A 13,755-nucleotide genomic window follows, 5' to 3' on the forward strand; every position below is an offset into this window, starting at 1 on the left:
GGATATTGTTTAATATTAGGGAGTGGTTTAATATCAACCTGACCGTTTAGATAGGAGGGGCAGAGTTTATACGTCTGATGTCAGTAGGACTTTTGGACCAGAGTGTCAGGGACAGTGTCCAGGAGGGGGTGCTGTAGGTTTTGAATTACAGGAAAGAATGTAGGCTCCTTTTCTATAGACTTTTCTGTGTGCTGTTATGCTATTTGCGGAAACATTCCTCCCGCCTTTTTAAAGTTATCTCTACACCCAAAATGTGGCTCGTTGCTGCAATGACTGGAGTTATTTATTTATTTATTTAGCATTTTAAAAAAACATTTACCCCTTTTGAGAGAAGGAAAAGTGTGCCTGATAAATCTCAAGAAAATCGCAGCCTAACAGGTAGGAATTGTAGGGATCAGAAGGAATGGATGAGTGCCTTGTAAAGGCCCCAGCTGAAAAAAGGATAGGTAAGAATTTAAAAACTGTCATGAGATATTAGTCACTCCCACCTTTTGCAACGTTTCTGTACTCCGTGGAAGGGAGACAGAGAGCCTGGTGGGGTTGAAAATTGACAGTGTTGCTCCCGTGTCTGTAAGAGCTCCTGTCACCTCATTCCCAATAATAAGATTTATTTCCCCTAAGGTGTCAGTTTGAAGTCATCGGAAGACCCCCCTCCCGGCCTCAGAGCTGCCCTGTTCTGTCATATGAGCATTCTTCCCCAGCTGCTGGTGTCCTTAGAAGGGAAAGGGTTCTGAGGCTCTTGCAGCTGATTTTGTTTTGTCAGTTTGCAGCAAGCCTTCTTCCAATGGCCAGGTTCTTCTGCAGTAATTGCAAACACCTTTGACAGGAAAAAGACCCTGAAGATTTTGGGGATTTCTGGGGGTTGTTAATTGTTGTAATTGTAATTGGAGATGCATGATCTGGGCAGCTTGGACTTGTGAGTCCTTTCTTTTTCGTTGCTCATTCTGTGGTGTGAGATAACTGATCAGCCAAATTAACCAGATCGTGAGGCTCCATGGTGGCCCAGCTGAGTCGCTGTCATTTAACTAAGGGACCAAGTTCACTTTCTAACCCATTAGCAAAGGTGGAGTTAAAGAAAAAGGACATTTCATGTTTAATTTTGTCAATACCAGGGTATTGTTTAAAAGTTTTTTCCAATCTATCATAATAATCAAAACCAGGTTCATCTGGCCTTGGAGTACATTGTTGAATTTTTCTCTAATCTGTGGCCTTTGGAAAAGCTGCCAGAATAGTTTTATGTAATTCTTCAGCTAGCTTAAAAGCATTTTTTTTTCCCCTGTAGCATTTTCGCTTAGAAAAATCATCAAAATGCTATGTCCAGCCTACTTTCCCCATCCAGTCCCTTGCATGACTCTCATTCACAAGCATATGGATAAGTCAATAAAGGTCAGAATAACCAGATTTGCAGATCTGAATAACTAAATTGAATTCCTTAGCAAATCCTAGAGGGTCTTCAAGGGCATTGGGAAAGTCCTTGATAATGGCTTGTAATTCTGCCTTTGTCCAAGGGGTGTAAGTAACTGATAAAGTCCCAGAGCCTCTCTCATTAGGTTTAACTTTAGAAGGAGTCTGGATGACTGGAGGAGCTAGGGGAACCTCCGGGTTGTCATTATGGAATGGAAGTTCGGCTAGACTGGGGTTTTACTGGTGGAGAGCAGAGGGAGAAGATGGAAGAGGATAAGTAGTCACAGCAGTTCGCTCAGAAGACTGCAAACTTTTGTAGTTTAAATACTCTCTCAGTTACAGTTAGCTTGAGAAAGTTTAGAGTTATTTTCTTATAAGGAAGCAGGTTTAGAATTAATTTCTTGGAGGCTCCAAATACCAATTTAAATATACTTCTCACCCCCGGTTGCTTGGTTTTCTTTTCATTTTCCAATTGTGCATGCAAATAAACTAATTTTGGAATCTCAGAAGATCCCCAAAGTGGCCATAGTAAGGACAAGTCATTTTCAGTCAGATTGGTCCGACAAGACAGAAACTTACAAGGAATGGACCCATAATATTTGAACATAAACGCAGCTTGGCTTCCACACAGGGGCTGCTTTCCAGCAGCAATTTTTGAAACCAAACACCCCATTGAGTAATCAGTCACCAGAGAGAAAAGCATCTCTCTCTGTAAGTCACACAGATAGAAGCCTGCACCAGAAGGACACCCAAAGAAATTAGGCCTGAACCTTAACCAAAAAAGGGGAGGTTGGGAACCGAGAGGATTTACCACCAGAACCTGGAGTTGGTTGGGGAGAGGACAGAGCACGATAGGCTCAGGAAGATACCCTGCTCAGATCCAGCGGTGGCTCAGGAGTCAGAGTGGAGTGTTGCTTCTGACACCATTAATGTCAACTGAGAAATGAAGGCAAAACTGAAAAAGAACAAAGGCCTTTATTTGGGGTCTCAGAATTGCAATTCGGGCAGCACAGATTCCAGCAGCAACCAGAAAAATGTGTCACCTGTGTGGGGAAAGCAAGGGGCTTTTGAGAAAGGGGAAGGGGGGCAATTACACGACTTCAGTAAAAGAAAACGAAATTGTCAATTGGTACTACCAGGCTGAACAGCTTTTGGTTACACTTTGACGGACTGATTTACTGTTGCTAACGAACGAAACTATTCCTGATACGCATTAATTCCTCTATCTTCAGCCAGACGCCAGTCCCCCTTTGACTCTAGGTACAACTGTTGGTAAAAAATTGCTGTTTCTGGCCCAGTTCAAAGGTCTTTTTGCCCCGTTCCAGAGTTCATTAGCTATTTGTTTTAAAAAGGAAAATGGCGCTTGTCTCAAAATGGAGCCTCTCCTGTCTGGAAATTTTATACAGTTCTGCGGTGCGGGGAAAGGAAACCGACCAGGCGGGAAAAGTATCTCACACTATCGAAGAGAATTAAAATGGTGCCACTTGACAGTACTGAGGGCCTAGGGGAGACAAGGCAGGCAGGGGAGACCTGCCTCGCAGGAGGTGACACTGAGGCTAAGCGCTGAATGGCAAACACTCTCGCTCCAGGGAGTGGCATGCACTTGGGATGACGTCCTATCCGGCTCCAGGTCCCGCCGGTCCCTCCTAGCTGTCGCCTTCCGAGCGCTTCCCCGCCCTTGCCTCTGAGGCCTCTTGCGGCTGCGCAAGGCCCTACCCAATCGAAAACGTCTCAGTGTTAAAAGTGGCAGGGATTGGTCCCAAGCTCCCGAGACCTCCAGGAAGGGGCGGGGCTTATAGTAGGTTTTTTAATACGTATCGGCTGGGTGGGCCATAGGCAGACGGAAGTGCTCTGTGTTGTTGTCGGAAGTGGCGAGAGAAAGATTGTGATGGCGGCTGCGATTTTAGCCGAGAAGGTAAGTTCCGCCGGCTCTACCCAGGGATTTTTGTGGGGGGAGGCTCCGGGCGGACACAAAAGGCGAGAGGTGGAGGAGATGCCTGGGTGCCGGGCCAGGGAGGCGCAGACGCCATGAAGTCGGGGTCGGTGTGAGGGCTCGGCCCGGCCTGGCGGGACCGGCGGGGAATCAGCCCGGGCCGTCCCGCCTCCAGTCGGTCCTCCTCGCCGCAGGTGCCGGTGGACAGCGCGGAGGAGGGGCGGCAGCCCCTGGCGGAGGCCGCGGAACTGGCCGCCCAGAAGCGCGAACAGAGGCTGCGCAAATTCCGGGAGCTGCACCTGAAGCGGGTGAGTATCCTCCAAGGCAGCTGAGGCTGGTCGTTCTGGCAGGCCCGTGCGCGTTTGTGGAGGGGCGAGGAAGCCGCAAAACCATGCTTGACAGACCCGCAGACCTGGATGAAAGATCTTTCCCGGTGGTTCTCAACCCTGGCAGCAGATTGAAATCACCTTTGAAAATAACACATGCTCTCTCTAACCCTCCTCTCACGCACTTCTGATTTAACTAATCTGGGCTAGGTTTGGGAGTCTCTATTACTAACAGCCTCCCTGCTGTATGAGTCTGACAAACTTCGTTTTACCTAGGGGATGTGTGGAGCTGGAGACTGGAAGAAACTCGTCCGTGTTAATAAGAGAGCTGGTTGCCTGTTCATTAAAAAATAATCAAATCTCTGAAAGTCTATAGTGTCAGTGGTTCACCTAGTTGGTGGGAAACTAGCTGATTATGATATGGCTTTTGCTCTTAAGTAGAAGAGATGATTTTCTAGCCAGAAATATGGCATGCTAGCTTTGAGAACAAAGTGCCCTGGGAGTGTAGAGGAGAGATGAATACAGTGTGAGGGGCTCCAGGGAGTGCCTCATATAAGAGGTGACACCTAAACTACCGTTTGAAAGATGTGTAAGGTATTATCAGACAAAAAAATTGGAGGAAGAAATATCCAAGTAGAGGAACCAAATGCAAATTAAGGGAACTCATATTAGGGATCAGAGTCCAGCAAACAACTGGCTGCAGTTGGAGCTGAGAAAGGAAAAAGCAGCTCTGGTCTATTTCCACTTAAGTGGCTTGACTGACAGCTTGGCTGTGGTTTCACAAACCCCCAACATCACTCTGACTGTTGGAGTGAGACAAAAACAGTACTGTTCAAACCACAGAAATGACCACACATTCCCCTCTTCTGCTAACTCCAGTGACTATTAGGATCAATTACAGCATTAGTCTCACCCCGTTAATCCTGTAGAAAAACAGGGTACCCAGTCATCGAATGCCCTGCCTTTCTGACACTGTCTTATCCAGAGCACCGCCATACTCCCTTGAACCTTACCCCCCCACCCCAGGCACCTGATAAAAACCCAAATCCTGTAACTAGCCTCTCCTAACACGCTCTCACTGAAATGCCTGTAGTTCCCCATGGTTTGCTCTCCTTCAGTGCAGCAAACACAACTTTGACTATAGGTATGTTCTTGGTGTTTTCAGCTGGAGGGCATTGCCAGAGCCAAGAGTACAAGAGTGTAAGAGGGATGGTAGTTGAGAGGAGTATCTCTGTTTGCCCAGAAAAAGTTAATGAAGAATTACACACACTTAAATATTGACTTGGAGGGAATGTGTAAAGTACATGTGGTTGGAAATTAGGAGACATGGCTTCCTGGACTAACTGCCACCAACCTGTGACCTAAGGAACCTCTAACTTAGGTTGTCCTTAAGATGATATACTCATTTTGTTGTGTGCAGTTAAGTTCACTTGATAAGATTTGATTTATTTGAGACAGCACAAGCTGGGGGTGGGAAGGAAAGGGGGGAGGGTCAGGGGGAGAGGGAGAAGCAGACTCCCCGCCGACAGGGCTCCATCTCAGGACCCTGAGATCATGACCTGAGCCGAAGGCAGACGCTTAACCGACTGAGCCACCCAGGCACCCCACTTAAATTCATTTTAAATCACACTTCATGGAGTAATTCAAATGGAAGATACCTTTCCTTTGCCATAAAGTAAAATGTTAAAATATTTAAGAAGGAGGAGAGACTTGGAAAGGGTTAGAGATACTAAGATTAGTGTTAAAGCCTCCAGCCCCAAATTGAAGCTTTTTGCTTGAATTAGGATTAAAAGAGAATTGAGGGGTGCCTGAGTGGCTCAGTCGGTTAAGCATCCAATTCTTGGTTTCAGCTCAGGTCATGATCTCAGGGTACTGAGATCAAGCCCCTCATCGGGCTCTGTGCTCAGTGCAGAATCTGCTTGAGATTCTCTCTCCCTCTCCCCCTCTTGCTCGTGCGTGTGCTCGCTCGTGCTCTCTCTCTCTCTCTCAAATCTTTTAAAAAAAAAAACAAAACAACCCTAATTAGGCCATTCCCTTGCTTAAAATCCTTTGATGGCTATCTGTTGCTTTTAGGATAAAACAGAGTCCCCTTGTTAATGTATCTTACCTGACCCTTTTCAAAGTGGGCAAGATTTTGTTTGGATTTGTTTTCATGTCCCAGCTGACAAATTTTGTGTTAACGGTTTTAGAATGAAGCTCGTAAATTAAATCACCAGGAAGTTGTTGAAGAAGATAAAAGACTTAAGTTACCTGCTAACTGGGAAGCCAGAAAAGCTCGTCTGGAATGGGAGCTGCAGGAAGAAGAAAAGAAGAAGGTTAGGATCTACTCTGCTGGCTTCATAAGTGGTTTATTCAGTCATTCTTGTGTACAGTGACTGTAGTACCTGGTTTGTACACTGGGTCTGGGCCAGACTGCTGGAGTCCATGTGGTGGCCCTGCTCTTGACTAGCAGCAACACTTCGGAGGAGTTATTTCACCTCTCTCTGCCTTTGTTTTCTCATCTGTAAAACGGGGACTATAATAACAATGATTCGAGTTACTGAGGAATTAAACGAGTCAGTGCATGTAAAACATTTCCAAGGGGCCTGGCACCTGCTACCCGCTGAGTATGTGTTTTAAATTGAGGCACGCACTCTTACACACCATAGCAGGTTCCCATATTTCCTCCAAATAATAATCATTAGTTTTAAAGTATTGCCTGATACCTTTGTTCAACCTTGATTTAAAATAGATCCGATACTTGCTTGGATCATCATTGCAGGTATTAGCTTCTTTTCCCTCTTCTTAGGAATGTGCAGCGAGAGGGGAGGACTATGAGAAAGTGAAGTTGCTGGAGATCAGTGCAGAAGACGCAGAAAGATGGGAGAGGAAGAAGAGGAGGAAAAACCCTGACCTGGGATTCTCAGGTAAAGCTTGCCTTTCCTTGACTGAATGGCCCCATTAGATTAGCATTACCCTCAGTGTTTCTGGTTTTAAGAAAGGATAGGCACTCCCCCCCCCCCCCAAATGATATGTCCCTTCGTGGAATAATCTCCAAGAGGCTTAAACCCAAGAAAAATACAAATAATATCTTATGGGCAGAAGTGAAAAAAGCGGTACTTCAGCCAGCTGGATTCTTTTATTCTTTGTGGTAAAAGTAACAAAAGCCTGTATCGTCAGCACCTTCAGGGTAGAAGCTGTTTAGTGTCTTGTGCAGGTAGTACTAATGATTGTGATACTCTGGATCATCATGACAAGACAGGGAAATAGATCTTCTCCGATTCTCCTTTTATCTTTAGATTATGCTGCTGCTCAGTTACGCCAGTATCATCGGCTGACCAAGCAGATCAAACCCGACATGGAAACTTATGAGAGACTGAGAGAAAAACAGTAAGTTGACAGAATTAGTGCAAGTCCTGTTTCATCGCAAAGGGACATAGGTGTGTGTGTGTGTGTGTGGTGTATACATACATACACACATACGTAAATACAAACACTTTAAAGCTTAGGTAATGGTCATTAACAGCTGCCTAAGAATGCTTTCTGGCCTCGACAATACTGTTTATTGCTCACTCCACAGCAGTTCAGCTAACCACCTGGTTATTGTTCTAGCTGGGCATTCTAAGACTAGGTGTTGAGAGTTTAACAACCAGATTATCATAGTTACTCAGATGTTTTAGGAGGCCGGATGCTTTAGTGCCGGGATGGGTGAACATTTTCTGCAAATATTTTAGGCTTTGTGGGCTCTTTGGTCTCCACTCCACTGCTGTGATGTGAAAATAGCCATGGAGGATACGTGAACAAATGGGTGTGGCTGGGACCCAGTCAGATGTTTGCAAAAGCAGGTGGTGTTGTTAACTGACCCCTGCGTTAGTGGGAAGAGAAAGAACCTGAACCTAGAAGCATGTCCCTTAATCTCTGGCCCTTGGCTCTTAAATCTGTAGAATGAAGGTGCTGGGGGAGGGGATATCTTAGGTCCCTTCCAATTCTAGCTTGCTTGCTTGCTTGCTTGCTTTTTATTTATTTATTTATGTATGTATGTATGTATGTATGTATGTATGAATGAATGAATGAGAGAGAATGAGATAGAGCATGAGAGGGGGGAGGGTCAGAGGGAGAAGCAGACTCCCCACTCAGCAGGGAGCCCGATGCGGGACTCGATCCCAGGACTCCAGGATCATGACCTGAGCTGAAGGCAGTCGCTTAACCAACTGAGCCACCCAGGCGCCCCTGCTTGCTTTTTATATATATATATATAATATATAATATATATATAATATATTATATATATATATATATAAGAGTTAAGGTAGGATCCCACAGTCAACACTGTATCTATTATAATATATATAATGTCATGTGTAAAATAATGTATGTATTTTATTGCTCACCAGGAGTGGTAGTTTGGTTTGAAATTTGCAAATGTGGAACTGTCTAGTGTTACTTTAAGTCCGTTTTGCTGTCTTTTCAGTGGAGAAGAGTTTTTCCCAACATCCAACAGTCTTCTTCATGGAACACACGTGCCTTCCACAGAAGAGGTTGATAGGATGGTCATGGATCTGGAAAAACAGTGAGTACTCAGTACAGCAGCCTGAACTTTTAAACATTTAACGACAAAATGGACATAGCGCGCTTAGAGTGAATTGAAAGAGCAGATACTGTTTTTGTTCATTTCTGACTCAGCGTCTGTAGTCGTTTTGGGGACAGACAGTATGTGTGAGTTGAATCCATATGATACGGGAGGGAGGTGCAAAATATTGCTGAAATGGAGTTCTCATAATTGAAGCAGGGAAAGGTCCAAAGAAAATGATTGTTTAAGGGCTTTGACCTTCATAAGCATTCCACTATTTGATTTGTACTATTTGATTTGAAGAAGTACGAATGTTCTAGTAAATGAACCTTTGTTATATTTGTGTTTCTTAATACTGATATGTGAATATTAGGCAGAATTAATTTCTATTTTAGGAGTTAATACATAAAACTATTAATACTAGTATATCGTGTATACTCCATTCATATTAGCTGTGGTTCTTACTAATATAAGTATTGTCATTTTCTTCTAAGTAGAGCTTCATGTGTCCAGTGGCTAACAGTGTATCATTGCTCTTCTAGAAGCATTCTAAGGACGAATTTGTATTTATTGAATTTCAGGGTTCATACCTAGGGTTGTGCTGTCAATTAGCAATTTCAGTTTGATCTTGATGAAAACTTCCCCCACCCTTCAAGGGTGCTATTCTCGGTGCACTGATTCTGTTCTTAACTATTTGGCCATGTTTTATTAAGATTAAAAAAAAAAGGCAATTTTGAATTTTGTAAATTTTTTTCTTCTTCCTTCAGAATTGAAAAACGAGACAAGTATAGCCGGAGACGTCCTTATAATGATGATGCAGACATCGACTACATTAATGAAAGGAATGCCAAATTCAACAAGAAGGCAGAAAGATTCTATGGGAAATACACAGCTGAAATTAAACAGAATTTGGAGAGAGGAACAGCGGTCTAATCCCTTCAGGAACTGTTTTTAGAAGCTTGAGAATGCTGGCAAATTGAGGTTCTCTTCAACCAGCACTCCGTCTACTTTGCCTTTCCACTCAACATTTAGAAATAAATGCTTTTTCTTAAACGTATACTTCCATGTATATTCCCACATTTCTGTGCTTGGATATAAGATGTATTTTACGAAGTAGTGTACTTGTTTTGTAAAAAATCTACTTTGTATAAATACTAATTATTTTTCTATGTATTTTAAATGGGTATGATTATTTAATCTTTGAAGCATTTTGGGCTGAAGATTGTTGCAGGGTACATAAATGCAGTCATTGTTGCTTTGAATGTTATGAATTTGACAAAAGGTAGAGTTGGACTCAGCAACCTTTTGAGGTTGTAGACTTGGAAGCTAAGTACAGCGAGGAGGAAGGTGGCCATGGTTACTGGAGGGCCCTCTCTACCCATGGCCTCTTATGACCAAGTTCAGGAAGCATCATGAATATTGATCATGTACAGTTCCTTTTAGAAAAAGCAAATATCCTGTGGAGTAGGATCCCTACGAAGCACTAGCATTCAAAACTAATATTTGTATATATATGCAAAATTACGTGCTTCCATTGAATAAACATTAAAATCTTTTCTTCAATTATGTGGAATTCAAAACCGTCAAAAGAAGACAGAATAATACAATGAATCCCATGTACCCAATACCTATCTTCAGTAATCAACTCCTGGCCCGTCTTGTTTCAGCTTCATTTCTATCTACTTTCCCCTCTGTGAGTCCCATGTTATTTTGAAGCAAATATTAAATGTATACTTTTGTCTATAAATATTTCAGTATCTGAAAGATAAAGACCACTATCCTATTATCACAACAATAGTTTTATTTTAATAAAAAGTCCAGAGAGAAAGATTGGTAAATAGTTTTTTTCTATGTGTTGTTTAAAATGAGGACATTCCAAATCTGAAAGAAAATTTCAAAATTATATCAGCATTTGTGTTTAAAGACAGCTTAACATTTAATACCACTGGTGATTATTCCCTTTTAAAATTTATGTAGCACTTTCTATTTCTGTACTCCTTTTGTTTCTGCTGCTAGTATTTCTATGTGCAGTTAGGTCTGATCACAGGGCCTTGATGCTGCCTCCCAACATATATTCAGTACGTTTCTATTTCCATTACACTATCTTAGTTCAAGTCTTTGATCCTGAATATTGCAATAGCTTAAAAAAAAAAAAAAATCAAAACATTGTCAAGTGTATTTAAAAGCATAGTCCACGATAAGCTAGCAAGGTTTATTCTAAGAAAGCAAGAGTAGCTTGTAGACCCGTTAGTTGTGTGTCCAATATCAATTCTCAGTTCTTTGTTACCCACCAGAACCCTGATTTTTTTTTGTGGATTTGTGGTAAAATTTCCGGCTAAACATTTGCTTCTCCAGATTGACTTGCTATTATAGGTGGTCACATGTTCACATGCTGGCCAACTGGATACCAACTAATTTATTCTGAGAAACTCTTTGCTTTCTTGGTAAGGGAATTGCTACTCCCTGCTTACCCCTTCCTTCTTCCTGCTTTCATCACAGACATGAGGCCTAGAGTTGTAGCAGCCATGTTGTGCCATGAGGTAACAAGTATGAGGACAAAAGTCAGTGTGCTGAGGAGTGTGGAGCAGAGCTTGAGTCCCTGTTGCCGTTGCTAAGTAGCTACACTAGCTCTAGGTGTCTCTCATCTTCGTTTCTTGCCACTGAATAAATTTATGACCAATGCATTGTTCAATCTCAGGACATCTGTTGATAAATAGTACATACACACAAGTCAATATGCATGTGTAAACATTACATAAACAGCTTATCTAGTCTAGAAGTAGGAATGGAGATGAGAGGAAATAGTTACAATAAAAATTAGATATTTAGACACAAATTTAATGAGAGGGTCTTCATAAGACCTATGTGAAGAAAATTATAAAATCCAATTGAAGGAGTGAACAGGGGACTTCTACTTCCAACCAAGATGGAGTGACAAGAAACAGATTTACCTTGCCACTTGAAACAACCGGAAAAAAAAAAAAGGGATAGTATATATGAAACAAGTTTTTAAGATCGTGGAAATCAGGCAAGGAAGGCCAGTGGACTCTAAGAGGGGAAACAAACATGGGTAGCCGTATGATCACCCAGCTCACTGCCTTTAAAGAACTTCCAGGTTGTGGTGTGCGGAGGGAGAACCCAGGTGATGCCCAGCAGCTCCCTTGGTTGAGGAGATGGAGCTGGAAGTCTGGGGAGACCACAGTGGCAAGGGCTCGCAGTACCTTTCTGGGAGAGGAGGGAGCCGCCTACAGGGAACTCTGCAAGTGCAGAGAGGGCCCCCTCCAGGATGAGGCAGAGTAAGATCAGCATGTGTGTGAGCTGATGATGGGGAGGAAAGACCCACCTGAATGGAGTGGAGGGAGTAGTACCTGGCATTCACGTGTGGCCAGGAATAGTGTTTATCCACCAGCTGGAATGGAAAAGCTCATAATTCATGGGGTGGGATGCTGAAAAGATTTTGCCTCCATAGTGGAGAATAATTAGCTGTAGACTGAATGCTGCTTGGGTCTCATCTAAAAAATTTTTTAAATTAAGACATGACAGAATCAAACTGTTTCCAAGTAATTTAAATGCATTCCAGAATGAAGATCAAGAATAATTGGTTATAAAAAACATAGAAACATCCAGAACCCAACAACATCCAATTCACAATGTTTAGCATCTAATTAGAGAAACTGGAAAATTGGACCCAATGCATGAGGTGATATAGACGTTTGGATTAGGAGACAAAACAGTAATTGTAACTTTACTGCACATGATCAAAAAGGTAGAGACATGAAGAGAGATATATAAAAGACCCATACTGAACTCAACATGAAAACTGCATGTGTGAGGTGAAAAATACACCGGGTGGGTTTAACCACAGATTAGACATCACAGAAGAGAAGATGTGTGAACTTGAAGACAAAGCAACAGGAACCGTCTAAAATGCAATATAGGGACTAAAAAAGAATTAAAAAGCGTGAGCAGGGCATCAGTGAGCTGTGTGACTGTATGTGTCATTTGGAGTTTCCAAAAGGTGGAAACACTGCTTGCTGCCCATGGGAGTCTCTGGATCTGAAGTCTGGTCTCTCTGTTCAAATATGAGCAAACACGAGAGGTGTTATGAAAACACTTTATCACTGTGCTGAGGCTTGCGGGTTGCAAAAGAATTGTCTCACCCGTGCCCACCTGTGGAACACATCTTGCCCTTCGGGAAATGCTATGCCAGCAGAAAGGAGATGCTTTATGCCAGTCCTTCCATCCACAGGACTGATGAAATTGAGCACCTGAACAAGGAAGCAAGGCTTCTTTGGGGGGAGGTAGAGGGCAGTGATGGAAGTGGAAATGGGGGCATTCTTTCTCTCTGGTGGATGTAGTGGGGAACAGGGGCAATATTAAGAATCCCCCTTGGATCCCAACCTGACTGCCGCTGAGTCCCCGTTAGCCGTTGCGTATTCGAAGGGAGCAAGGACAGTGACCCTGTTCATCCACTGCAGTAGTCCTGGCTGGGTCACGTCCCTCTAACAGAGCTCCTCTTTCTCCCCACCCCTGCCCATGAGGGCAGGGCTGCTTCCCCACAGGCCCTTTCTCCTCCAAGGCTGTGATGTCTTAGAGGGAACACCTTCCTCATTGGCTCATTTATTTCAAAGGCCTTCTCAGAGAAGTGGGGGGCTTCATTATTACTCGACTCAACTATGTTATCTCACTTGCAAGGCTGAGTTGAACAGTTTTTGGCCAAGTGGTGGAGCTGACCAAAACAGAATGATCTCTCATGGTTGCAATTACTTATAGAATAGCCTACCGTTCCACGCTGGCTCTGGAGTGTGTTTGCCCCCGTTGGAATGCTCCTACAGCTTTAGGAAATGGGGACAATCATGGCATTAGCCTCCCAGGATTGCTGTTGGTTTTACACGGATAATCCGCGCTAAGCGCATTGGGCTGGTGCAGACTAAGTGCCCATGCGTATTGGTAGTTCTATGACCATCATCCTGCTCCCCAGTGGGGCTCTCTCTCACTCTACCAGGGCAAGAGGCACAGTGCAATAGCCATGGATTAAAGTGGCCTGGGGGGTGCCTGGGAAGCTCAGTCCGTTGAGCGTCTGATTCTTGGTGTAGGGTCAGGTCATGATCTCACGCTTGTGGGGTTGAGCCCTGTGTCGGGTTCCACCCTCAGCACAGAGTCAGCTTCAGATTTCCTCTCCCTCTCCCTCTGCTTTTACCCGCCCCACCCCCTGCCCGCTCGCCTGCACATGCAGGCTTTCTCTCTCTCTAAAATAGATACGTAATTAAAATCTTAAAAAAAAAAAGAAAATGGCCTGGATTAAAATGCCAGGCAAAAGATCCGGGCAAGTGACCTTGTATCAGCCTGCAAGGGCTGCCATAAAGGAATTCCGCAGCCTGGAGTGGGGGGTGGTAAACAACAGAAGTTTATTTTTTCACAGTTCTGGAAGCCGGAAGCCCACGAGCAAGGTGCCGCCGGGGTTGGTGTCCGGTGAGGACACTCTCCCTGGTTTGCAGATGGTCACCTTGCTGTGTCTTCCTTATGTGGCCTTTTCTCCATGT

The 13,755-nt window shown here is 43.7% G+C and overlaps 1 protein-coding gene across 1 annotated transcript; it reads left to right on the plus strand.

The window, feature by feature from the left end:
* Positions 1-3,206: 3,206 nt before the first annotated feature.
* SYF2 (SYF2 pre-mRNA splicing factor) lies at positions 3,207-9,775 on the plus strand. The gene is made up of 7 exons (XM_036115081.2): positions 3,207-3,319; positions 3,532-3,645; positions 5,853-5,978; positions 6,452-6,569; positions 6,942-7,032; positions 8,114-8,212; positions 8,980-9,775. Exons 1-7 carry the CDS (start codon positions 3,293-3,295, stop codon positions 9,143-9,145), a joined length of 741 nt encoding a protein of 246 aa, XP_035970974.1. The 5' UTR covers positions 3,207-3,292; the 3' UTR covers positions 9,146-9,775.
* Positions 9,776-13,755: the final 3,980 nt, after the last annotated feature.

Source organism: Halichoerus grypus, chromosome 5 (assembly GCF_964656455.1).
Source record: "Halichoerus grypus chromosome 5, mHalGry1.hap1.1, whole genome shotgun sequence".
Lineage (NCBI taxonomy): Eukaryota > Metazoa > Chordata > Mammalia > Carnivora > Phocidae > Halichoerus > Halichoerus grypus.

Bases quoted from the DNA above. Each gene is read 5' to 3' on its own strand.
- SYF2 (XM_036115081.2), top strand. From the start codon at position 3,293: ATGGCGGCTGCGATTTTAGCCGAGAAG. The intron at 3,646-5,852 runs GTGAGTATCCTC...TAACGGTTTTAG, and splicing joins GGGAGCTGCACCTGAAGCGG to AATGAAGCTCGTAAATTAAA. The intron at 8,213-8,979 runs GTGAGTACTCAG...TTCTTCCTTCAG, and splicing joins GTCATGGATCTGGAAAAACA to AATTGAAAAACGAGACAAGT.